Source organism: Perognathus longimembris, chromosome 11 (genome assembly GCF_023159225.1).
Source record: "Perognathus longimembris pacificus isolate PPM17 chromosome 11, ASM2315922v1, whole genome shotgun sequence".
NCBI classification, from domain to species: Eukaryota; Metazoa; Chordata; class Mammalia; order Rodentia; family Heteromyidae; genus Perognathus; species Perognathus longimembris.
Window position 1 is genome coordinate 41,016,906 of NC_063171.1, and position 25,969 is coordinate 41,042,874.

Consider the following 25,969-nt stretch of genomic DNA (forward strand, 5'->3'; position numbering starts at 1 on the left):
CCCCTCCAGAGAAAAGTGCACTTTACCTAATAAGCTGCAATCCCTTAGGAGGCTGGTATCATCAGAAAGAAAGTGGGCAAGGGGCTGATGACTCAGACTGGTAATCCTAGCCACACAGGATTAAATCTGAAGATCAGGTTTTGAAGCCAGCATAGGAAGAAAACCCATTGAGACTTTTATCTCCAAACAGCCACAAAAAAGGCAGGAGTGGAACTGTGGCTCAAGTGGTAGTGTCATCCTTGAGGGCAAAATGCCCAACAAGAGAGCACAAGGCCCTGAGTTCAAACTCCAGTACTGCCAACAAAGAAAAAAAAAGTGAGGAAGGAAGGAAAGGAAGTGAGGTTTTTTTGCCAGTCCTGGGGCTTGAACACAGGGCCCGGGTGCTGTCCCTGAACTGCTTTTTGCTCAAGGATAGCACTGTACCACTTGAGCCATAGGGCCACTTCCAGCTTTTTCCATTTATATGGTGCTGAGGAATTGAACACAGGGCTTCATGCATGCTAGGCAGGCAACTCTACCACTAAGCCACAATCCCAGCCCCAGAAAGGAGAATTTGAAGAAAAATACTTGCTTGGGATTTTCCCTTCACATTCCCACCCACCCCAGCCTCAGCTGCCTGTGTTTGGAAGAACAACCAGTTCAAAGTCTTATGCACCAGAAAACAGCAAGGCATACAGCATGCACAGCCTGGCAGGAGGAGGCAGGCACGACAGACTCCCTTCCTCCACCTCACCCAGGTTTTTGTCTACCTGTAATGAGAGTCTGGGTTAAATATAAGAAAAAAATACACTTTACACTTCTCAGAAATTGGAACTTTATAAAAAGGCATTTTTCTTTTATATCCATAAAATGATATCGTTTTTGCAAGTATAGAAATGTGTCATAAATTATACAGAATGTTCCTTAATTACAGCTCAATGCAACTTGGTACTTTCCTCCCTCCCTAAAAAAACGAGAGAGAACCAAAAAAATAATATATATATATATATATAACTGTATATATATTTATATATTTATATAATATAGACAAACCAAATATGAAAAAAATCATTTCCTCTTTGGTATAAAAATCAGACTCTCACCTTGAGACACACAAACATACATGACATTGGGTTTGTAAACTGTGTGGCCAAAAGGGATTTTCCCTGTCAACACCTCCCATCCCCACTCCAAACTGAGCCCACTGCAGCCTGGCTCCAGCTCCCACTCCTCTCCTCCTCCCCAAATACCAAAGAAGGGGAAAGGATTCTTCTCAAGGCTAATTAGGTAGCGATTAACTTGCGAAGTGCCCAACTCAGGAGACAAACAGCACTATAACCGAAGTGCCCAACTCAGGAGACAGACAGCACTATAACGATGTGGAGGATGGAGAGAAAGGACAGGATGTGCCCAGGCTCTAGGAGTCCTGCTCAGACTAAGCTGGGCACTCCTGACCTAAGCCTGGCTTTGTCCTCTTTCTATCACCTCTTCCCAGGCACTGGGGGAGAAGGGAGCAGAGGCTAGCATGCCCTTCAGTCCCATCTCAGGGTCCTGGGGTATAGGTGCAAGAAAGTACCAGATGAGGAGGGGGAAGGGAAGTCAGGAGAAAGTCTGCTAATGAACTTAGGACTAAAATGAAAGGAAACAACTTATTTTTTCCTCAGGCAGAACTAAACTTCCCACTCAGCTTTAGAGTTCACTGAGAATGACAGGGACTTTTCCAGGCTCCGGCCAATCCCAACACACTAAAAGAACGTCAAGAGTCTGGGAATTGCGATGTGTGCCTTGGGGAAGGGCTGCACTCTACTCTCAAGGCGAGGAAGGCATCGGGACCTTTTTATTCTCCCAGCTCCTCCGGCTGACAGTTCCTCCCCCTCTGGTCAGTCCCAAGGGGGTGCTAGTGGCTGGGGGGTAGGCAGCTCCCCGAAACCACTCCCGCAGGAAGGGGCACCCCAGTGGGTGCTCTCCTCTACCCCAGAGAGCTAAGACACCAACCGCAACATAAAAGTCACACAAATGCCTCTTCCACTTGCCAAATTAAAAAAAAAAAAAAAAGACAAAACTGAAGTAGACACAAACACAAATCTAGGAGACGCACACAAGGTGAGGGGCTCAGGGGCCCCAGCAGGTCTCTGGCTTCCCGGCAGGATACATTCTTTCAGAAATCAGGAACAGGGGCACTAGATCCCCTCTGGGGAACGAGAGTAAAAAAATATAGAGATTATCATCTCCCTGGGGGCTATGGGCAGGGCAGGGGCAGACCCAAGCTCAGTTTTTTTGGCTTTGGTTCCACATCTGATCCCCCACTGGGGCTACTGCCCGCTGACTGTGCCCCTGCTTGGGCCCTGAGGCCCGCTGCCCCCTTCCCCCGGCCGCTGGGACAGGCAGGGCAGAGTCTACCGGGGAGACAGGAGGCAAGGAATAAGGACCAGCAGTCCGAAATGCTGGTCCCTCGGCGGCCTGCCAGGGTCCTGTGCGCTCTGGTCACTGGCGCAGGGTGCCGCAGTCCACGTCTTCACCCTTTGAGGGGCTTGTCGGCCCCGCCACTGGGGCTGCTGGCACTGTCGCTCTTCTTCCTTCTCAGGCTCTCAATCCAGCTGCTGCTGGAGCGGGTGGTGAAGCTGGAGAGAGCCAGGGAGCTGAGCCGCATGTTCTTGCCAGACATAATGAGCTCCCCAAAGCCTTCTTGGTGGGAGAAGGCATAGCCAGAGCGCCGGGAGCCAGTGCGGCCCACCCTCCGCATACAGCGATGCTGTGCTTTCTGCTTTTTCCTCACCAGCTGGGTGTAGCGAACCTGGGGGTGGGGAGAGCTCTGTCAGCATGGTGGCACTAGACATTACCATGGAGAAGGGACTCTGAGCACCAGGGTGGGCAGCGCTGTACCATGGCATGCAGCAGGGAGGAACACCAACACCATGAGTGGTTGTAATACACCCAGAAACTGCACAAGGTTCAAGCCAGAGAGGCTTGCTTACATTGTCACTGTCCCCCAAGAGGGAACAACCAAGCTTCTCACCGTATCGGAGAGGTCCGGCTTCAAGTTGAGCCTGAGGAAGCGAAAGGCAACCACAGGCATGATGCAGACCACAGTGGTGAGCACGATGGTGAGCCAAACGGTGGGCTGGGCCAGGGTGTTCTGGGCATTCCCTGGGGGTCGACACGAGTCAGTGATCTCAGGCGTCAGGAAGTGACAGGAGGCCAGCCCCTGACTTCCCCATTCCTACTTCTGGCAACCCAACTCCCCAACCTCAAAACCTAAGTCATTTCTGCCTTCCTTATTTTCTCTGCCCACCCCTTCCCCGAAAGTTTATCTCCATCTAGGGAAGGGAAAGAAAAATGAGGGTGTAAGATATCACAAGAAATGTATTCACTGCCTTATTATGTAACTGTACCCCCTCTTTGCACAACACAATAAAATTTAATTTAAAAAAAAGTTTATTTCCAAAGTCAGCCCTGGCCTCAAAACTGTCCCCCCACACGCCTTAGTTGACATCTCCATTAAACATCCAACCTCGTGAGCCTCAAATCTCAACCTCAAATCTGCCCCAAGACTTTCCCAGCTCAGGAGCACTGCCACACCAGGTTGCTCTGACATCAGTCTCCACTCCTCTTTCCTTTGTTGGCTCACTTTCAGCCCATCTAGAGAATCCCAGCATTGTTCTCATCTGATCACAGCTATGGCCTCCTACATTTTAAGAGTTTGTTTCTGTCTAAGTGGTGCTCCTCCCCACCCCCAAGTCCTGGGGCTTAAACTCAGGACCTGGGCACTGTCCCTGAGATTTTTTTTTTTTTTCCAGTCCTGGAGCTTAAATTCAAGGCCTGAGCACTGTCCCTGGCTTCTTTTTGCTCAAGGCTAGCACTCTATCACGTGAGCCATAGCACCATTTCTGGCTCTTTCCATGTATGTGGTGCTGAGGAATTGAACCCAGGGCTTCATGTATACAAGGCAAGCATCCTACCACTAAGGCCACATTCCCAGCCCTGTCCCTGCGATTCTTTTGCTCAAGGCTAGCACTCCACCACTTGAGCAGCAGCGCCACTTCTGGCTTTTTCTGTTTATGTGGTACTGAGGAATCAAACCCAGGGCTTCATGCATGCTAGGCAAGCACTCTACCACTAAGCCATATTCTCAGCCCAGAAGTGATGCTTTAAAAGCAAATTAATCGCCAGGTGCCAGTGGCACACACCTGGAATCTTAGCTACTTAGGAGGCTGAGATCTGAGGATCCCAGTTTGAAGTCAGTCCAGGCAGGAAAGTATGTAAGACTCTTAGCTCCAATAAATTACTCAGAAAAGGTTAGAAGTGGTGTTGTGGCTCAATTGGTAGAGTGCTAGTCCTGAGCACAAAGAGGCCCAAGGACAGCGCCCAGGCCTTGAGTTCAAGCCCCAGAACTGGAAAAAAAAATCTATGACACTTCCTTGCTCAAAGCTTTCCTAACACACTTAGATTAAATTCAGAGTGTGGGGGAGTTTTAAGTGCTAAGCATATACAAAGTCCTGGGTTCAACCCCAAACCCAGACCAAGAAGAAAACAATAGAATTCAAAGTCCTTAATCTGATCTATGAAGTCTATATAGTCTAGGTAAATTCTCACCCTCTGTCATTCCTCCCCTTCTACCAGCTTCTGGTATAGAAGCCTCCTTGAAAGCTTTGGCCTGAAGCCTTGTATTGCTGTTTCCTCTTGTGGATTATTCTTTCTCAGAGAACTTTGCTGGCTACTCTTATTCCCTCCACACTCTTCTGCCTGGTTTCCTGGTTTCCAATCCTGGGCTTTGAAGTCAGCAGGAAATGAGGGAGAGTGGTAGGGAGGGGATAAGAGTGGCTAGCATGTGCTTGCTAGGCACATGCTCTACTGCTGAGCCATGCTTCCAACCCTGTTTTCTTTTTGTGACTTTTAAGATAAGATTTCACTTTCTGCCCTGACTAGCTAGGTCTCAGTCCTCCTATTTTAAGCTTCCTTTAGCTGAGTGAATGCTACTGCATCTAGCTTCCCTCTATTGAAATGGAATCTCAGATTTTTCTGCCTAGGCTAGCCTCAACCTACGATGCTCCCAATCTCAGGATCCTAAGAGCTACCAATATCTAGTTAGTTATTTTCTGTGTATGTGGTACTGAGGAATCGAACCCAGGGTTTCATGCATGCTAGGCAAGCACTCTACCACTAAGCCACATTCCCAGCCCTCCATGAGAGTTTTGTCTCCAATTAACCACCCAAAAGCCAGAAGTGATACTGGTTCAAGTGGTAGAGTGCTAGCCTTGAGCAAACCCAAGGACAGTGCCCAGGCCCTGAGTTCAAGCCCCAAGACTGCCAAAACAACAACAACAAAAAAAAAAACTCTCATGGACTTTCCTACCCAGGCTGGCTTGGAATTTAAATCCTCAGATATCAGCCTCTAAAATAGCTAGGATTACAGACATGAACTACCAGCACCTAGCCCATGACGTTTTTCATAGAACAGATAATCCTGAACATGATACCTTACAACTTATACTTTATACCTTTACATTATACCTTACAAAGTGCTCATCTCTCTCAAAGTCGAGGAGGTAAGCATTTTGCCTATTACATGAATTGTTGTATCCCTAGCATCTAGAATAATGGCTGACATACACGAGGTGCTCACAGGATGTCCACTGGATGAATAAACCAGCAGATCTGAAGCAAATGCCAAGGCTTGTGAGGCAGATTACCCATCAGTCCCTCTCTGCCATGCTCTGGCTACCCTGGGGTCAGTTCAGAACAGCCTCTCAATCTCTACAGTGGCTTCCTCATGAACTCCCTGCCAGCTTCACCTTTCTAAAGCAATCTTCTGCGGTCTTCCTTCACTAAATGAAGACCCCTGGCAAGGCAAAATAAAGCTAGTAGCCTGGCATTCTGAGATTTTTTTTTTTTTTTTTTTTTTTTTTGGCCAGTCCTGGGCCTTGGACTCAGGGCCTGAGCACTGTCCCTGGCTTCTTCCCGCTCAAGGCTAGCACTCTGCCACTTGAGCCACAGCGCCGCTTCTGGCCATTTTCTGTATATGTGGTGCTGGGGAATCGAACCTAGGGCCTCGTGTATCCGAGGCAGGCACTCTTGCCACTAGGCTATATCCCCAGCCCCGCATTCTGAGATTTTGAAGGCCCACCTTCCTTGGCTCTCTCCGCTTCCTCAGGGCAGCTCCTAATGGAGCATTCTCCATTTCCCCAGAAACAAGTAGCCTGTTCACACTTCTGCCCCATTCACAGCAGCCTCCTCTGATGGACTATCTGTGGCCACCCCACTGGTAGTGTTCTTGGTGACATGAAGCCTGCCAGCCCTGACCTCCCAAGGTCTGGCAAGGCCATTCATCATATTCAGGGACCTGGAAGTTCTTGGGGGGCAGGATCTGAATCAGTTACACCTTGACATCCCCACAACACCTTGGAGAATGCCTGGCATATATATATATTTTTTTTATTTTTTTATTTTTGGCCAGTCCTGGGCCTTGGACTCAGGGCCTGAGCACTGTCCCTGGCTTCTTCCCGCTCAAGGCTAGCACTCTACCACTTGAGCCACAGCGCCGCTTCTGGCCGTTTTCTGTATACGTGGTGCTGGGGAATCGAACCTAGGGCCTCGTGTATCCGAGGCAGGCACTCTTGCCACTAGGCTATATCCCCAGCCCATGGCATATATTGATAAATGCTTGTGATGTGCACACTGGCCAACTACTATGCTAGCCCTAGAACATAGGGACTCACCCACAAACCGGAACTGGTTTGGAAACATGTCAAAGAGTCCATTGCTGTGCATGGCAAAGAGGATGGCAAAATAAACAGCAAGGCTGCCCCAGATGAAGAAGTGGTTGATGGCGGTCCAATAGCCTGTATCCAGCCCAATCTGCAAAAGTAATTGTCACCATTTAAAGCACCCCTGAGAAACTGTGCCCCTCTTCCAGCAACAGACCTGAGTGCCCCTAGAGATAAAAGGCTTCTTTCCAGAGGAAAGGGCAGGTTCTGGCAGCCCCATACCTGCACGCTGACCACAATAACCAGTGATGTAGCCACAGTGACTGCAAAGGACTGATAGTCGGCCAGCTGTGTGCCATCATCCCGTGTGGCCTCAGCAAATACACCATAGGGGATGAAGAACATGAGCACAGAGGTGTAGATGCCCTGGGCAATGCAGATGAAGAATTCCCGTTTGTTGAAAAGGAGGTTCAGCTGGCCTGGCTCATACAGCTTAGGGTACTCCATGCTCCGCTGCTCTGGAACATCCTGTGTGATGGCCATGTGACAGAAGAGACCTTAGAAAACACTCCTTTCCCAGTGTTGTTTTTTTGTGGGTTTGTGATTTTTTTTAAATCGGTAGGGGGCTTGAACTCAGGGCCTGGATGCTGTCCCTAAACCTCTTTGTGCTCAAGGCTAGTACTCTACCACAGCATCACTTCCTGTTTTTGAATGGTTAATTGGAGGTAAGAGTCTCAGGGGGACTTTTCTGCATGGGCTGACTTCAAAACATGATCCTTAGATCTCAGCTTCCTAAATAGATAGGGTTATAGCTGTAAGCCACCAGCGCCCGGCTCCCAAAGTCCTTAACAGGGTGAACCAACCTCAAGCCAGCTTCTCCCAGTCAATCTGTGTTCTGTTATCCCAGGAGTTACGAATTCTGGAGGTGGCATGAAGAGCATCCCCATTCCCTCTTCTACAAGAACTACTTTCCCAGTGCACCCACTACATCAGTCTGACACACTTTTTCAGCAATGTTCTCCCCTTCCTGCTTGGTCATCCAGCTCTCCCATACCTGATCAAAGACTCCCATAGCCAGGACTGGAAGGGAGGTATACACGATGTTATATAGCGTGATGAAATACTGGTCATACACAGTCTAGAAGAGAACAGAGGGCAAGGGAAGAATGAACATGCAACCGCAAATAAGTCACAGGGAGAATACAGATATACCATTTAAGGAATTTTTTTCCTTTCTGGTTCTAAGCAATTTTTTTTCTTTTTTTTTTGGTTGGTATTAGGGTTTAAACTCAAGGCCGCATGCACAGCAAGTACTCTAACACTTGAGCCACATCTCCAGCCCTACTTTTCTGCAAAGGCTGACTTTGAACTTTGATCCTCCCAGTTTTAGCCTCCTGCATACCTAAAATTAAGAGGCATAAGCCACTGACACCCAGTGTTTGGTTCTATTTTGGGTTTTTTTTAGAGACAAGGTCTCCTACATATCCTTGGCTGAGGTAGAATTTAGGATGGACTTGATGATCCTCCTCCTGCTTCAGCTTCCTAAGAGCTAGGCGGGCTACAGGCTTACACCACCACACTGGCCAAGAATTTTCATGAGTTCCCTCTCTATTATCAACAAACATCTAAAAAGTATGTGTACGAGACTAAAAAACGGGGCAATGAACAGGTGACACAACCTCTTCCTTGAAGAGCTTACAAGGGTAGGAGAACACTTGCTACCTGGGCTGAGAAGCCGCAGAAGAAGCCAAACCAAAAGTGGACCATGGTAAAAGCGAAGTTCTTATAGAAGAAATAGCAGAGGAACTTGCACATTCGCAGGTAGGACCAGCGACCATGCACCAGCAGGAGGCGCTGCAGGAACTTGAACTGGGAGAAGGAGTAATCTGAGGCTAGGACAGCCTGGATCCCTTCCTGCCCACTGATGCCCACGCCGATGTGAGCTGCTGCAGAGACAAGAGATAAGAAGGTGAAGATGGCCCACACACTTCAGCTTCTCCCCAGTTACAATCCCCTTCTCCGGGTCCAGAAACCCCAGTGGCAGCACTGCTGTTCCTGCCCAACCTACACACCTGTAAGCAAGTGCACACTCACTTTTGATCATGCTGACATCATTCGCCCCATCCCCAATGGCAAGGGTTACAGCCTTTTTATACTTCTTAACCAGTTCCACCACCTGTGCCTTCTGCAAGGGGGTCACCCGACAGCAGATGACAGCTTTGCAGGCACACGCTGTCTCTAGAAACTCCAGCTCCATGTCTGCTTCCAGCGCATGGGCCTAGAACACAAAGACATGAGTCTCGGCACCTCTGTTCTCTTGAGGACCACAGCCCCATTCGTAATCAGGGAAGTAAGAGCAAGACAAGACATAAAAGCCATTCCAAGGGAAACACTGTGGAAGGGAAGGAGGCTGCCCAGGTTAAGGATGGTGGTCCTTACCAGGCTGTGACCATTGATGACCAGGGCATACTCTCCAGCGACAGCCTCCAGGACAGAAGTGAGCTTAGAAGAAGAAAGCTTCTCCTGATAGGTGAAGCCATTGCCTACAGTGCGAGATGAGTCCACCATCTTCTCCCGGGCTTTCCTGGGAAGGGGAATGAAATTGTGGGGGAGTGGGTCCCAAAAACAGTGGCAAGGAGTTGAGACTGAATCCTCTGTCCAGGCTCTGGGTGCAGCAGGGCAGCTTCTTCCTCCCTAGGGCCCTCTCATTTACCTGAGTTCTTTTTTTTTTTTTTTTTTTTTTTTTTGCCAGACCTGGGCCTTAGACTCAGGGCCTGAGCACTGTCCCTGGCTTCTTTTTGCTCAAGGCTAGCACTCTGCCACTTGAGCCACAGCGCCACTTCTGGCCGTTTTCTATATATGTGGTGCTCGGGAATTGAACCCAGGGCTTCATGTATACAAAGCAAGCACTCTTGCCACTAGGCCATATTCCCAGCCCTTACCTGAGTTCTTCTCGCACCTCCAGCACAGTGTGGCCCGTGACTATGAACACCTCTGTCATGTCGTCTGTTAACATCTTGCAGGAGTAGCCAATGTTCACAGCTGTCTCTACCAAGAGAGAAGCAGGAGCTACGGGCAGGTATCCGATAAGGTCAGTGCACTCTCCCGGCTGGTGGCATGGCTCTCAAGAGTCTGACATGACCACTGCATTCATACCATTTCCGCTGCCTTACTGGGTTCTCACCTTGTTTGTCTCCAGTTAACACCCAAATCTTGATGTTAGCCAGTGTCAGAAGGGCGATGGTCTCCGGAACACCCTGTTGAAGCTTGTCCTCAATGGCTGTTGCACCCAGCAGCTGAAAACACCACAAAAGGCTCAAGGAACCAAGATTGCCAGGCAATGGCCCTCCTTGCCCGCCCTCAGCCTGTTGATGCCCTCACCATCATGTCATTCTCAACCTCCTCATAGACACTAGCCAGTCTGTCTTCCCGGCTATCCTGGGCCAGGCTGGCTTGTAGTCGTCTCTCAGCCCACTCCTCATAGTACTCTTCATCCAGATCCTTGTAGGCCAGCACCAGGGTCCTCAGTCCTTCACCTGCATATTCCTGGAGCAGAGCAGAAAAAGTCATACCTGTTCAAGTCTAGAAAGCTAATAATGTATAGCATGAGGACCACAATTAAAAGTTGCTTTTAAAAAAAAGAAGGCAGGGCACCAGTGGCTCACATTTGTAATCCTAGGTACTCAGGAGGCTGAGGTCTGAGGATTGGGGTTAAAAACCAGCCAGGGGGGCTAGGGATATGGCCTAGTGGCAAGAGTGCCTGCCTCATATACATGAGGCCCTGGGTTCGATTCCCCAGCACCACATATACAGAAAATGGCCAGAAGTGAGTGGCGCTGTGGCTCAAGTGGCAGAGTGCTAGCCTTGAGCAAAAAGAAGCCAGGTACAGTGCTCAGGCCCTGAGTCTAAGCCCCAGGACTGGCCAAAAAAAAAAAAAAAAAAAAAACAGCCAGGGCAGGAAAGTCCATAAGACTTTTATCTATACTAAACTACCAAAAAAGTAGGAAGTGATAGGATGCTAGCCTTGAGCAAAAAGAAGCTTGGGGATAGCATCTAGGCCATGAGTTCAAGTCTTTGGACCACTACAAAAAAAGTTGCTGAGGAACTGGGAATGTGGCTTAGTGGTAGAGTGCTAGCCTGAGCTCAGAGAGGCTCAGGAAGAGAGTCCAGGCCCTGAGTTCAAGACCTAGGATTGGAAAAAAAAAAAAAGTTGCTGAAAATGCCAGGCACCAGTGGCTCATGTCTCTAATCCTAGCTACTCAGGAAGCTGGGATCTGAGGATACTGGTTTGATATCAAGCCAAGCAGGCAAATCCAAGAGACTCATCCAATTAACCAGCAAAAAGCCAGAAATATAAGTGTGGTTCAACTATCTGAGCACCAGCCTTGAGTGAAAAAGCTAAGCAAAAGCAAGAGGCCCTGAGTTCAAATCTCACTACTGGCATGCACAAAGGTGTGCAGGGGTGCACACACACACACACACACACACGAAGTTGCTTAAAAAATTTAAGTGTTCTTAGCACAGAAAAGGTGACTGTGAGAGCAATGTGTTAATTCACGTCAATAATAACCACTTCTGTGCATATCAAAACATATTATACAACTTAATGTATTCAATAAAACACAACACCCCCATCCTCCCAAAATATAATCCTAGCTACTCAAGGGTCAGATTTGAGGACTGCAGTTTGAAGCCAGCCTGGGCAGGAAAGTCTGTGAGACTCTTTAGCTCCAATTAACCACCAAAAAGTCAGAAGTAGAGCAGTGGTTCAAATGGCAGAGCACTAGCCTTGAGCAAAAAAAAGGCTCAGGTACAATACCCGGGCTCTAGATTCAGGACCCAGGATTGGCACTGGCAAACACGGGTACTCACACAGGCACACATGCACACACACACACACCCCAAACTCTGTCTTTACTCCCACTATTACAAGCCACAAAAGCACTAGGCCTGCCCTCCTTTCCTCACACCTACATTCAGGTGGTCAGTAGTGCTGTTAAGTAGCTCCTGGGTGGAGTGATGGAGTCGGTCAAGCAGGATAGTGTCGGCACCTTTGCAGTAGAGTCGGATCTTCCCCTCTGGATTTCGCACTACGAATGTGGCAGGGGAAGAAGTGCAGAAAGAACAACTCAGGCAGGCAGATTCCCAAACTAAACACATCAACAAGAGTTCTCTGGCACAGCTTACCTGCAGGCCTGTGCATTACCCAGCTCCCCGCCCTGGCCTCACCTATGACTGACATGCGCTTGCGGATATTGTTGAAGTCCAGGATGGCCAGTAGCTGGTAGGTGATGGCTGTGCCCATCTCATGGACTGTGATCGTTTTGGGGGTACGAGAACGGAATACAAAGCCAAAATTCCTGGCTGCAGTAACCAGGGCCCCCTCATCTGGGGACTGGGCTTTGTAATACAGCTCTCCTGAGGGGGAAAGAACACACACGGTGTAAGTGGCCACTTTTCCAGCCACGCACTTCACCCAGGAAGCCCTGACCCAGCAGCACTGCTGAGCAGACTCAAGAGCACAAATGAGGCTGAGACCGAGCACAAACTAGACTCTCAGCTCACCTTCATTCTTTTCTTCTGACATGACAGTATGACAAAGGGAAAGAAGGCGGAAGAACTCGTGTGTGTGTGGGTCTCCCATCTTGACAGCCTCCAAGAGATTTGGGTCCCAAAATAAGAACTTCTTGTCAGCCAGAGGATTAAAAGAGAAGTCAACTGGTTCAGGTCTCTGGAATGGATAAGAAGGCTCTTAGGGGGCTGGGAATGTGGTAGAGTGCTTGCCTAGCATGCATGAAGCCCTGGGTTCGATTCCTCAGTACTACATAAGCAGAAAATGGGAAGTGATGCTGTGGCTCAAGTGGAAGAGTGCTAGCCTTGAGCAAAAAAGCCAGGGACAGTGCTCAGGCCCTGAGTTCAAGCCCCAGGACTGGCCAAAAAAAAGAAAAAGAAAAAGGTTGGGCTGTCAGACTACATCCTAGAAAAGGAGCTATCCCTGCCCTCCTACCACTCAATGGAAGTTATCCTTACCTAAGATCCTGACACTGTGGGCCTCAAAATCCCAAGGTCCTATTATATAATTCAGGTAGGTCTAGAACTGGCTATAACAGCAGAAGCTAGCCTCTGAATCAGAAGTGCTAGGATTACAAGTATTTTCTACCATGCCCAGCAAAACTTCCATTTCTTTTTTTAATGTTGAGCCTAGGACTTGAACTCAGAGCCTGGGTGCTGTGCCTTAACTTTTTCACTCAAGGCCGGCACTCTGCCACCTAAGCCACACCTCCACATCCTGCCTTTTGGTGGTTAGTTGGCAATAAGTCTCACAGACTTTTCTACCCAGGTTGGCTTCAAACTGCGATCCTCAGATCTCAACCTCTTGAGTAGCTAGGATTACAGACGTGAGCCACTGACACCTTGCAAAAACTCCCACCTATGTTCTTCCTTAAAATATCCATCTTTCCAAGCAGCTTCCATTTCCTGCCCAGGTAACATCACCTAATTACATCAACTATTACTGGTCAGGCACCCTATCTTTGACTGGCATACAGAGTAATTATGGACACTAGATCTTACCGTTCCCAATTCAGCTTTGTGTCCCAAGACATCAAACACGTCACCTACACACAGCCAAGACAGAAGGAGAAGCAACATCAGAGTTGGACATCTCTAGAATGGTAAGAAAGCTTCCAACACACCCCTAGCCCTGTCAACTGGACATCACCTACACTCACACTGCCAGCCCCCTAGACCCAAGACTCCAGGATCCTAGCCACCAAAGTCAAGGTGCCTCAGCTCCCTACTGCCGCCCCCACCACCTTTCAGCAGCTCTCCCTCAGGGCAGCACCAATCCTTCACCTCCCCCTGCCAGAGCTCCCAGCCCTCTTCTGGGCCTTGCCATAAACATAGCCTCACACAGTGGCCATGAGGCCCAGGTTAGTGCAGAAAGCAGTTACAGTGGGGCTCACACCTGCACAAAGGCCAGCCCCCACACACTGTGCCTCAAGCCACCACTACAGCTCAGCCACAGGCCACTACAACAGGGCCACACTGGCAAGACCATGAGGCATATTCCAGAGACTCACAAAGGCTGAGCAGCAACAAGGGGAGTGTCTAGCACGCCACAGGGCAGCCAAGGATGCCCAGAGGCCAGTGTCTTGCGGTTCACTTCAAACAGCCAAGGAGTTCCCCTGTGCTAGAGTTGAGACCAGGGCAGGGGCATGAGGGAAGATGAGAGGAGGACAAAAGGAGGGCTCTCAGTACTGCTTTCAGGCCCAGGATACTCAATAGATCCTTTCAAGGACCCTCAGTAGGAAAGAAGCAATACCCGATGTCAAGCTGGGCATGGTGGTACACACCTATAATGCCAGCATTTGAGAGTCAGAAGCAAGATTGTAGTAAGTGCATGGCTAACCTGGGCTACATAGTAAAAGCCTGTCTCAAAAGACAATAAGGGAAAAAAAAAAGCAGGCACTGGTGATTATACCTATAATCCTAGCTACTCAGGAGGCTGTTCAAAGCCAGCCCAGGCAGGAAAGTTCTTGACATTCCAATTAACCACCAAAAAGCCATAAGTGGTAGAATGCTAGCCTTGAGCTGAAAAGATCAGGGATGGAGCCCATGGCCCTGAGTTCAAGCCCCAGGGCAGGTATACACACACACACACACAAAAGAAACAATCAAATGCCTTAGAGGTAGAGTGCTTGCCTAGCATACATGGGTTCAATTCCTCAGTACCACATAAACAGAAAAAGCCAGAAGTGGCACTGTGGCTTAAGTGGTAGAGTGGTAGCCTTGAGCTAAAGAAACTCAGGGACAGTGCCCAGGCCCCAAGTTCACCTTCCAGGACTGGCAGGGGGAAAAAAAACAAACAGGAGAAAAAATGTCACAACAACCGTGGGAGCCCCAGTTCCACTGTCCTTCCAGTAGATGGGAGCCCCGGCCCCCTGTGACACTGCTGTACCGTAGCTTCGGCCATTGATGGAGCATTTGTTGAAGACCATGATGTTCTGGGTGAGGGTGCCTGTCTTGTCCGAGAAGATGTACTCCACCTGGCCCAGCTCTTCATTGAGCGTGGTGGTACGGGCCTCTGCGGGCGTCCGCTTTTTCATGCAGAACATTTTCTTGTCCCAGTTGATGAAGTAGCTGTGACCCAGCCGGATAACTTCCACACTACACGGGACAGGAGGGAAGGCTTAGGACAGGAGGGGAGGAGGGGCCCCACCCACATGGGCCTTGGCTCAAGGCCCTCTACCTGGGGAGAAACAAAACTGGAGAAGACACCTGGGCACAGGAACCTGGGTGGGTACGGGCAAGGAGAACCTGTGGGTGGAGCCAGCTGTGGACAGCCAGCAAATGAACTCCCGACCCAACCCTCCTGACACTCTCTCCAGACAAAAAGGTGCACAGGGCCTGGGCAGGCAGGACAGACAGCATGGGCAGAGGAGGAAAGGGGCTGCAGACAAGGCACTCAACCAGCTCTTACCTCAGGACTAAATACAGAAACCATGCAGAGAAAAACAAGAGAAAGTGCAGTGAGAGGGCAAAGAGAAAAAAAAAGAGAAATAATGAGGGTACTGTGCTCACCGTAACAACACAGATGCCACCTCAAAGGGGCCATGCTGGAGGAGAAAATCAAGAAGGCTTGGCAGCCCACTCTCCTCATTGCCAACTCAGAGTACAGAATACTCTCCTTCCCCTCTGGGCTGGGGCTCCACCAAGCCACCAATGCTGACTCCATAAAAGAGGGGCCTCAAGAAAGTCACAAGGAAATGGTGCTCTCTGCCTCTCCCATCTTCTTTGCTAATCATCCTTTTTGGAATATGGACTGTTAGTGTTCCCAGAAAGGGCTCTGTGTTTTGGTCCAGGACAGCCAAGCAACTGGGCCATATCTGGCTGGTAACCTGCTTCTGATGGGGTTGAGGCTCCTGTCAGACTCCTACTACAAGGCAAAACACGCCAAAGCTGGAAATGTCATCATAGCCTTTCCCCACACAACTTATCAACCCTTCTCCCAACCTCCTCCACACACACACACACACACACACACACACACACACACACACACACACACTAGCCTGATGAGGCTAAAAGACAACTTTCTTAGGCAGCTACTAAGGGCTTTAAGTGAACTTAGATATAAAACAAGAACAGCAAAGCCCCAAACTGGGAAAACAAAATTAAGCTCTACTCAAGAAAAATGTATACATAATGTAGAACCAGCTACAATATAATGCCACCACCCAATGTTTGTAGTTGTTATTCTTCATACATCCATAAAGCACTTCCTGAAGAACATCACAGGTTAAATAGGTATGTTGGGGTACACCTTGTCATTATGACTACGTAGAAGGTCAGGATCAGAAGGATCATGGGCTGAGTCCAGCCTGGACAAAAGTTATCAAGACCTCATCTTAATTAACAAGGCTGATATGGTGGTTTGCATCTGCCATCCCAGCTACAAGGTAGAACATAGGCAAAGAAGATCAAGATCCATGGCTATGGGCAAAATAATGCAAGATCCACAAAAAATAACTAAACCAAAATAAAGTTAAGGCAAGGCAATGATGGCTCTTGCCTGAAACCCTAGCTACCCAGGAAGCTAAGATCTAATATGTTCAAAGTCAGCCTAGGCAAGAAAGTCCATGAAACAGTTATCTCCCATTAACCACCAAAAAGCCAGAAATACAAGTATGTTACAAATCAAAGGATGCCGGCCTTAAGTGAAAAAGCTAAGGGAGGGTACTCAGGCACTAAGTTCAGGCCTCAGTACCAGTACAAACAAAAGAAAAAGAGATTGAGGGCATCGTTCAAGTGGTAGGGCACTTGCCTAGTAAGTAGAAGGCCAAGTTCAAACCCCAGTACCCCCTACCAAAAAAAAAAAAAAAGAAAATTATCACAGGCTTAGCCACACATGGTGGTACACATCAGTAATTCCAACATTTGGGAGACTGAAGAACAGTGAAAGTTCAAGGCCAGCCTGGGCCATATAGTGAGACTTTGTTTTAAAATAAAGCAACAATAAAAAAAAGAACAGGCTTTCTTATCTCATATGCAAATACTAAGTAGGAAAGAAAGTTTCTTCTACATTCTTCCTTCCTCTCTTTCTTCCTCCCCCTCCCTTCATCCTACTTGGTCTCTTTACTGTTAGCACTATCTGAACTTCAAACATCCTAGATGTCTTGTTGGTCCTTGTACATGATATAATATACATGGTCCTTTACATAATACACAACCTGCCAACCAACACTTCCTAAAGTTGCCCTTAGCCTGTCCTGTATGTGTGTTGGTACTGGGGCTTGAACTTAGGACCTTGATATCTTGCTTGGCTTTTCTGTTCAAGGCCAGAGCTCTACTGACTTGAGTCACACACAACTCCATTTCTGACTTTGTTAGAGGTAAGAGTCACAGACTTTACTTCCCCAGGGTGGCTTTGAACATGGATCCCCAGATCTCAGTCTCTTGAGTAGCTAGGATTATAGGCATGAACCAACCATACCTGGCTGTCCTTACATTTTTTTCTTTTGTTTTGCCAGTCCTGGGGCTTGAACTCAGGGCCTGAGTACTATCCTGGCTTCTTTTTGCTCAAGGCTAGCACTCTACCACTTGAGCCACAACACCATTTCCAGCTTTTTCTATGTATGTGGTGCTGAAGAATCAAACCCAGTACTTCATGCATGCTAGGCAAGCACTCTACTAGATCATATTCCCAGCCCCATGTCCTTATATTTTTTCAAGAATACATTCTTTAGATTTCTTTTTTGTTGTTGGGGGGAAGGAGGACTCAGGGCTTCACACTCTCATTAGGCTTTTTTGATCCCAGCTAGCATTAACCACTTGAGCTACTCCAGCTTTTTTGAACTACTCCAGCTCTCTGCTGGTTAGTTGGGAATAAAAGTCTCTGGGATTTGTCTGTCTGGGTTAGCTTTGAGCCAGGATCCTCAGATCTCAGCCTCCTAAGTAGCTAGGATTATATGTGTGAGCCACTAGCATCTGGATAATTCTTTTTTGTTGCTGTTGTTGTTTTGCTTTGTTTTGTTTGCAAGTCCTGGGGCTTGAACTCAGGGCCTGGGCCCCTGAGCTTTTTGTACTCAACACTAGCACTCTACTACTACAGTCCACTTCCAGCTTTTTTTTTTCTTGGTAGTTAATTGGAGATAAAAGGACTTTCCCGCCCAGGCTGCATTTGAACTGTGATCCTCAGATCTCAGCTCCTGAGTAGCTAGGATTACAGTTGGGAGGCACCAGCACCTGGCCAGTGCAGCTTTTCTTCTGGTTAGACAGTCATTAAGATTTGTCTGCCCAGATTGGCTCTAAACCATGATCCTCATATCTCAGCCTGAGTAGCTTGGATAACAGGACTAAGCCATAGGCCCCAGCCAATAGATTGACTTCTAAAGCATCACTTCAGGTTTTTTCTGAGTAGTGTATTAGAGATGAGAGTCTCACAGACTTTCCTGCCTGGGCTGGCTTTGAACCATGATTCTCAGATCTCAGTCTCCTGAGTAGCTAGGATTACAGGCCTGAGGCACTGCCACCCGGTCCCATTTTGTTTTATAGGCCCCATTTTGGTTCATAATGTGCTTAGATTTCGCTTCCTCTACTAGACTTACACTCCTAGTAGAAAGGAGAACCATTCTTGATTTGTACATGCCACAGAACCTACTACATTACTTTGCACAGAACAGGCTTGCAAGAAATATGCTAAGTAAATCAATATGGTTTTTGTTCTAAGACAGTCCAAAGTATTAGTCCATTGTAGCAAAAAGTTTGCTTTGCACACAAAGACGGATAGCAAAGTTCACAGAACAACAAGAAGACGCCACATTCCTTCTCAAGGATTTCATCTTCACAGAAATGCTTGCTGAGAAGACTCCCAGGCAGAAAAAGCACCTACCTGACATATAGTGAAATGGGCACGACGGTGTTGAGGATGATGATATAGGACCAGAAGGAGAGGAAGCCAGAGAAAAAGGCACTGTCCACTGCCTCATCCCAGGGCAGGTACACCTGGAAGCGCATCCCAACCTCATGTTCCCAGATGGCATTTCCAATGGCCAGGATCACCCCCATACAGACCAGGAATCCAAAAATCTGAGGAAGAATGAGAAGCAAGAGGCTAGGGAGAGGCTTAGGAAGCCTTCAAAACCAAACTCGTCACTGAAAGAGAACACTAGTGGTATTGGGAGTCTTTAAAAGCTCAGGCATCTGTGAACTTGGCAGTTTGCTATACTAGGAAGTGAACAGAACTGGTGATAGCTTCTCTTCATGTATAAATGACTCTTACTAGACATTTTCTCATCTGTGTAATGGGGAATCTGAAAGAGTTCTATGTCTCTCAATCTAGAACCCTCAACTGTCTTATAGTAAGAGAGGGAGAGATCCATATATCAGAAAACCTTGCCCATTTACCTAGGCTAAGCTTCCAGAAGGCAACAAAAATAGGCCATCATATTATAACGTCTTTATTTTATTCAGATTGGTTTTTTTTTTTTTCTGGTTGGTCATGGGGCTTGAACTCAGGGCCTGGGCACTGCCTCTGAGCAACTTTGCTCAAGACTAGTATTCTAGGGGCTGGGAATATGGCCTAGTGGCAAGAGTGCTTGCCTCCTATACATGAAGCCCTAGGTTCGATTCTCCAGCACCACATATATAGAAAATGGCCAGAAGTGGCGCTGTGGCTCAAGTGGCAGAGTGCTAGCCTTGAGCAAAATGAAGCCAGGGACAGTGCTCAGGCCCTGAGTTCAAGCCCCAGGTCTGGCAAAAAAAAAAAAAAAAAAAGACTAGTATTCTACCACTTTTGAGCCACAGCACCACTTCTGGTTTTCTGGTGGCTGACTGGAGATAAAAGTCTCACATAGGGCTGGGAATGAGCCTTTAGTAGTAGAGTGTTTACCTAGCACGCATGAAGCCCTAAGTTCAATTCCTTAGTACCGTATAAATAGAAAAAGCCAGAAGTGGTGCTGTGGCTCTAGTGGTGGAGTGCTAGCCTTGAGCAAAAAGAAGCCAGCAACAGTGCTCAGGCCCTGAGTTCAAGCCCCAGGACTGGCAAAAAAAAAAGTAAGAGGAAAGAAAGAAAAGAACCATTGCCTAGGTTCAAATAGCTACTTTAAATATGCTTTTAAAACAGGTGCCAGTGGCTCACGCCTATAATCCTAACTACTCAAGAGGTTGTGATCTGACTGAAGATCATGGTTCAAAGCCAGCCCAGGCAGGAAAATCTGTGAGATTCTTATCTCCAATTAACCACCAGACGGCTGGGAGTGTAGCTTGTGGTACACTACTTGCTTAGCATGCATAAAGCCCTGGGTTCGATTTCTCAGTACCACATAAACAGAAAAAAGCCAGAAGTGGTGCTGTGGCTCAAATGGCACCAGAAAACTGGAAGTGGCACTGTGGTTCAAAGTGGTAGAGTGCTAGTCTTGAACAAAAAGAGCTCAGAGACAACACCCAGGCCCCAAATTCAAGCCCCATATTCAACAAAAAAACAAAAGTAAAATAAATAAAGTGGCCTTTGCTGTTGAGACTTGAAAATAAGCCAGGAGCCAGCAGGATGACCAATGACCACCAGGGGGCGGGGTGAGGCTTTACAAGACAGACCTAACAGCTACTGCTCCCTCAAGCTGGGTTTCTGGGAACTCTTTAAAGCCAGGGCAGAAACTGTCTCAGCAGTGGCTGTACCCCACCTCCATCCCCTCCCACCCCTGTCTTAGTAAGCTGGCATGTAGAAGGGCAAGCAGTAGGTAGGAGGGGTGCAGGAAGGGGAAGGAAAGTCTAACAAGGAGCTCCAATTTCTAGCCAAACAAGAGAAGGATTCAGGAATTGCCAAAAATGTAAACAGAAACTTTTCCTTTGGGAACTTTCATCCTTGGAAGCTGAAGGGAAAGACCCTGCTAACTATCTTCCAAATGGAAATTTTTCTTTGAATTCCCTCTCCATCTCTATGAAGGCCTCCTTGTCCCAGGCAAAGGCAAACAGAAGGTCACATGATATACTAAGTCATCTTAATGGGAACATAGAGAAAGGATGATTTGTTTCAGTTTTCTTTGAGCTGTTGATTTATGCAGGTTCATAAGGTATGTGTTTTTCTTTTAAATAACATCTTCCAAGACTATAAGGAGCCTGAAATAAATGATGCCTTTGAGTAGTTTAAAAGCCAAACCTGAAGCCTGATTATTGAGCAGGAGAGGGCAATGGGAGCAAGGGGAAGGGGCAGGGAAAAAGACATGGGAAATTTACCCAGAGCACCAGTGTATTCATGAGGCGATCAATACTTGTCCTCTTGAACTTTGTCCTGCCACTGTTCTGCATCAGCTTGGTGTCAGGACCTAGAAAAGATTGGGAAGTCAAGTAACAAATCTTCCTGTTGTCTTCTGCTCTCATCCTATACTGCAGGAAAGCAGGGTGGAATGGAGATAGTATGTGGACAAGAAGCTGCATTCCTGGCTGAAGATTTTTCACCTCACCTATTCTACCAGCCCAACCAACTTCTATTACCCTTCTTTTGCTGGATGCTCAGAAGCTCACCTGCAAAGATGACCAGCCCGAAGCACCACTCGGTGTTTCGCAGCACACAGCCCCGCAGCAGCATGTTCTGGTTACTCAAGGGATATTTGTTGTCTTTCCAGTAAAGAGTTCCACTGAATTTGTCCAGCTTGTTGTTGGGCGGTTCACAGATTACTTCACCTGAATGGGAGATGGAATGCCACTGCTCAAGGTCTCAAAATCTAATCTACAGGTCAATGGTTGACACAAGACAATATAACAGAAGCAGCAAACCAGGCACTAGTGGCTCATTCCTATAATCCTAGCTACTCAGGAGGCTAAGATCTGAGGATTGCCATTCAAAGCCAGCCAAGGCAGAGAAGTCTATGAGACTCTTATCTCCAATTAACCACCAGAAAACCTGAAGTGGTGCTGTGGTTCAAGTGGTAAAGTGCTAGTAGCCTTGAGCTGAAGAGCTCAGGGACAGAGCCCAGGCCCAAGTCCCATGACTGACATAAAAAACAAAAACCAGAAATTGAGAGAGAGGGTATAAGGACTAGGAGCCCAGGCATAAATAGGAAGTAAGGCAACTCTTCAGTTAAAAGGATGAGGCAGTAGTCTAGGTATACTGGTACGCATCTGTAATCTCAGCACTCAGAGGCTGAGGCTTGAGAATCTTGAGTTTTGAGGCCTAGATGGACTAACAAACAGATCTTATATAAAAAAACAAAACGGGGCCAGATGCTGATGACTCATGCCTATGATCCTAGTTACTCAAGAGGCTGAGATCTGAAGATCATGATTCCAAGCCAGCCCAGGTAAGAAAGTCCCTGAGACTTTTATCTTCAATTTTCTATCAAAAAGTCAGAAGTGGGGCTGGGAGTATGGCCTAGTGGCAAGAGTGCTTGCCTCATATACATGAAACCCTGGGTTCGATTCCTCAGCACCACCTATATAGAAAATGGCCAAAAGTGGAGCTGTGGCTCAAGTGGCAGAGTGCTAGCCTTGAGCAAAAAGAAACTAGGGACAGTGCTCAGGCCCTGAGTTCAAGGCCCAGGACTGGCAAAAAAAAAAAAAAAAAGCCAGAAGTGGAGCTATGGCTCAAGTGGTAGGGCACTAGCGTTGAGCGCAAAAGCTCAGACACAGTGCTCAAGCCCTGAGCTCAAGTCCCAGGACTGGCATCAAAAAAAAAAAAAAGAAAAGAAAAAAAAAAGGATGCTCTACTCTGAATTATTTAATGTGGCTGGGCTGGGAATATGGCCTAGTGGCAAGAGTGCTTGCCTTGTATACATGAAGCCCTGGGTTTGATTCCCCAGCACCACATATATAGAAAATGGCCAGAAGTGGCACTGTGGCTCAAGTGGCAGAGTGCTAGCCTTGAGCACAAAGAAGCCAGGGACAAGCCCAGGACTGGCCAAAAAAAAATATTTAATGTGACTACTTATGGAGGGTAAAATTAGAGCACAGAAGGGACTTAATTTTTCTTCTGCACTCTGTATAGTATCTTATAAAAGCATACCATTATTCTGAACTAGCAAGAAAAAGAATAAGCTGAGTTTCTCTCAACATGCCCAGCAAGCAGGGAGCTGCCAGCCATAAAGCTCCTGATTACTAAATGACTGTCAGCTCAAAAGCCTGGCATTCCCAATATGTCCCTCCCAAAAGAATGCAGGGAGTTGTGTAATCATAGCAACCAGAAGTCAAAAGGAAGGGTCCAATGTGATCGCCAAAACCCAACCCACCACCTCTACCTGAATCGGGCTTCTCCAAGATTACTCACCATCAAACTTGGCAAGCTTACTGATATCTCCCAGTTCCGAAGTGATGGGAATCGCCTGGCGTACTTTCATGTTGGTCTCTCTAGAAGAAAAGATCTCCTGAGTCCTGTCTCCCTGCCAGTCCTCTAGATTCTATCTGGAGGGTACCTGATCACCACTGCTTTACCCAGCAAATACTTCTGTGAACCCAAAGCTAGGCTTGCCTACCTTTAAATTTTCCAAAAAGAATTTAAATTTTCTAAAAAGAATCATTTACCTTCAGGAAGAAAAGAGGACAGGTACTTACCCATCGAGTTCTGCTGTTTCTATGTAACACAGCCCATGGGGCTCACTACTGGAAAGGAGGAGAAGATCCGCCTAGAGAGAAAATCTAATGAGAACTACAAACACCCAAACTTCTACCCTCAGTGGACTCTTTGTAATAATTACTTCTCCAGTAAGTATAGTTTGTTTAATTCCAAGTGCATGAAAGGTTGGTCTCAGGAATTTCAACATGACATAAGACCCTCCATCCAAGAAATTCTCCTTTCAAGGGTGTTTAAGAGGCAACAGAAAATCAGGAAAGACTCATTATTTCCTACCCCAAAAGAAAGAACCCAGGGCTGGGGATATGGCCTAGTGGCAAGAGTGCCTGCCTCATATACATGAGGCCCTGGGTTCGATTCCCCAGCACCACATATACAGAAAATGGCCAGAAGTGGTGCTGTGGCTCAAGTGGCAGAGTGCTAGCCTTGAGCAAAAAAAAGAAGCCAGGGACAGTGCTCAGGCCCTGAGTCCAAAGCCCAGGACTGGCCAAAAAAATAAAGAAAGAACCCAGCAGACTCAAGGGGCACCTGGTCTCTTACCGCTACAAACTGGTTATTTTCTAGCTTGATGATATCACCAACACAGACATTCATCCACTGCTCTTGCTGGAGGCTGTGGCAACAAGACAGCAAAGAGGCTGACAGTAGCTACACAAGTTCCCAAGAGGCCTCCTTCCTCCCTAGAACCCTCATCTCCCACTGTCACTCACATTCCATTGATCAGCACCTGAGACTGACGGTTATTCACCTGGTTATCACTCTTGTGACGGAACTGAAAGAAGAGAATGAGAAAGGTAAGATAGCTTCTCCTGCTCTAAGAGGAATGAACCATCAGTGGAACACTGAGCATGCTGCATAAGCCTTGTATATACTTGTACACTTGTTCATCAACTGTCACCTTGACTCCTCCTTCCCACCTCAGATACACATCTAGCTGGAGCAGGGAAGGAAAATCAAGGTCACCATGGAATTGTGCTAGATGAAGGTGGTCTATGTGCTGGAGGTAGAGGTGGGGGAGAGGGCAAGGTGAATGGGGACAAGCAGAAGAATAAAAACAACTCACATAGTCATCAGTGGCATCTTTAACAGCTGTGATGGTAAGGACAAGAACCAAAGGCACAATGGTGGTGAACCAGGACAGGGAAGAGATCTGCGGGATCAACTGAAAAGAGAAAAGAGGAACATGCTTCTGAGCTCCAGCCAGTCTTCTTTTGCTCTGAAACCTTCTTCAGATTTAAGAATCCCAAAAGGATCACTACAGGTAACTCACCTGTAAAATGAGAAGAAACAGGAAGTAAGTGTTGGCAACTTCCTGAAACTGCTCAAAGAGGTTGACAGGCAGGAAGGTGAGAATGTTGTACTTCGAGGTCTTGATGCAGTTACTCTATAGCCACAGAAGAAAAATGATGAGAACGTGAACCACCACAACCCAGAACCAGACTCAGGCTACCCCCTCCACTTTTCTACTTCCCGAACTTCTACCCCAAAGGCCAGCAACCATGTGAGATGGGGACAGAGAAGGGAAGAGAATGGTCGTATTTCACTTCACAGGCAGAAGGCCTGAAAAATCAGCACAAGAGCAGAGAGTGGCCCAGGAAGTTAGTTGCCTTTTTCTCCTGACATGCCCTTCCCTCTCGGCCTCAGATGTTCCTGTACTGTTGTTCCCCTCTCCCATTCAGGAAGAGGAAACCAGTTCTCTAGTGTCACTTACCGCATACTGGAATTTCTCATTATATTCTCGGTCATTAGCCCGTGCCCTCCTTTCTTCTTCTGTAATAAAATGATGCTGTAGTCAGTAGGAGAGAACAGCTGAGACCTACACCTTGTTAGACCTATCCAACTTTCCTGGGAGTTCCACTAAGAGCCCCTGCTTCTTTCCACAGAACATAGCTTCATGGAATTAGCTCCACACCTGGGGTATCATTAAATTCTTTCCTCTAGTCCTTCTCTCACTGATGGCCTGAGCAGGCAGCTCTAAACATTCTTTGCTCTTTTCTTCATTTTTTTTTTTTTAACAAGACCAGAATTCACCAAGTAGCCCAGGCTGGCCTCAAATTCTTAAGCCTCCTGCCTCAGCCTCTTGAGTACTGGGATCACAAGCATACACTGCCACTGTGCTGGTTACACTCACAGACAAGGCTATGTTCTCATTTCCCCACCACTAACTGTTAAGATCTTCCCCCAAGTGCTCATGACTCTTTTCGAACCACTCTTTAGCCAGTAGCAGCCACAGAGTCCTCAGACCCTTTGCTACTAATATCAATGCCTCCATCGTTATTATCAGGATAGTAGTTGAAGGCACAAAGCGTGGATGCCCCCTAACCTGGGCAGGAGTGGAGTCAGTGTCAAGACTCAGGGTCACAGTGCCCTGGAGCTGCTCTGCGGCAGCATCCCTGCCCCACGTGCAGTGCCCCTACAGGAGTCTCTGCTTGTCACATGTAGCCAGCAGCAGCTTCTGAATGGCCAGCAATGACATCACCTTATAGCAAAGCTCATCTTCAAGTAGGAGAAGGTGGGGGTGGAGTGGTGTCAGGGATATGGGACTTGAAGACTGATACAGACATGGGGGAAGAGGGGAAGGAGATGCAACTGAAACACTAGCTCTTTGCACTGTGACCTTTCTTGGACCCTTTACACATTTCACTTAAACCACTCAGTTGTCACTAGGTTATTAACACCTTTCTAGCCCTACCTATCCTGAACCTCTGCAGGTCCCAGACTG

The 25,969-nt window shown here is 47.5% G+C and overlaps 1 protein-coding gene across 8 annotated transcripts in view; it reads right to left on the reverse strand.

Moving 5' to 3' along the window:
- Nucleotides 1-807: 807 nt before the first annotated feature.
- The window catches only part of Atp8b2 (ATPase phospholipid transporting 8B2), a 28,991-nt gene continuing 3,829 nt past the window's right edge, over nt 808-25,969 (reverse strand). For 3 of the 8 annotated variants that reach the window (XM_048356872.1, XM_048356873.1, XM_048356868.1), the window contains 26 exons: nt 24,959-25,017; nt 24,518-24,631; nt 24,311-24,409; nt 23,958-24,019; nt 23,788-23,860; nt 23,229-23,299; nt 22,945-23,024; nt 21,207-21,365; nt 20,919-21,007; nt 18,577-18,773; nt 14,644-14,852; nt 13,257-13,300; nt 12,249-12,414; nt 11,913-12,101; nt 11,658-11,773; nt 10,068-10,229; nt 9,868-9,982; nt 9,626-9,752; nt 9,123-9,267; nt 8,778-8,961; nt 8,406-8,629; nt 7,738-7,821; nt 6,966-7,211; nt 6,696-6,834; nt 2,996-3,126; nt 808-2,773 (listed from right to left, as the gene is read on the reverse strand). In XM_048356872.1, coding sequence (XP_048212829.1) covers nt 2,495-2,773; nt 2,996-3,126; nt 6,696-6,834; nt 6,966-7,211; nt 7,738-7,821; nt 8,406-8,629; nt 8,778-8,961; nt 9,123-9,267; nt 9,626-9,752; nt 9,868-9,982; nt 10,068-10,229; nt 11,658-11,773; nt 11,913-12,101; nt 12,249-12,414; nt 13,257-13,300; nt 14,644-14,852; nt 18,577-18,773; nt 20,919-21,007; nt 21,207-21,365; nt 22,945-23,024; nt 23,229-23,299; nt 23,788-23,860; nt 23,958-24,019; nt 24,311-24,409; nt 24,518-24,631; nt 24,959-25,017 — 3,563 coding nt within the window. In that variant the 3' untranslated portion in view covers nt 808-2,494. Of the gene's footprint in view, nt 2,774-2,995; nt 3,127-6,695; nt 6,835-6,965; nt 7,212-7,737; nt 7,822-8,405; nt 8,630-8,777; nt 8,962-9,122; nt 9,268-9,625; nt 9,753-9,867; nt 9,983-10,064; nt 10,230-11,657; nt 11,774-11,912; nt 12,102-12,248; nt 12,415-13,256; nt 13,301-14,643; nt 14,853-18,576; nt 18,774-20,918; nt 21,008-21,206; nt 21,366-22,944; nt 23,025-23,228; nt 23,300-23,787; nt 23,861-23,957; nt 24,020-24,310; nt 24,410-24,517; nt 24,632-24,958; nt 25,018-25,969 lie in introns of all 8 variants that reach the window. The other 5 variants (XM_048356874.1, XM_048356875.1, XM_048356870.1 and 2 more) reach the window with 3 other exon arrangements.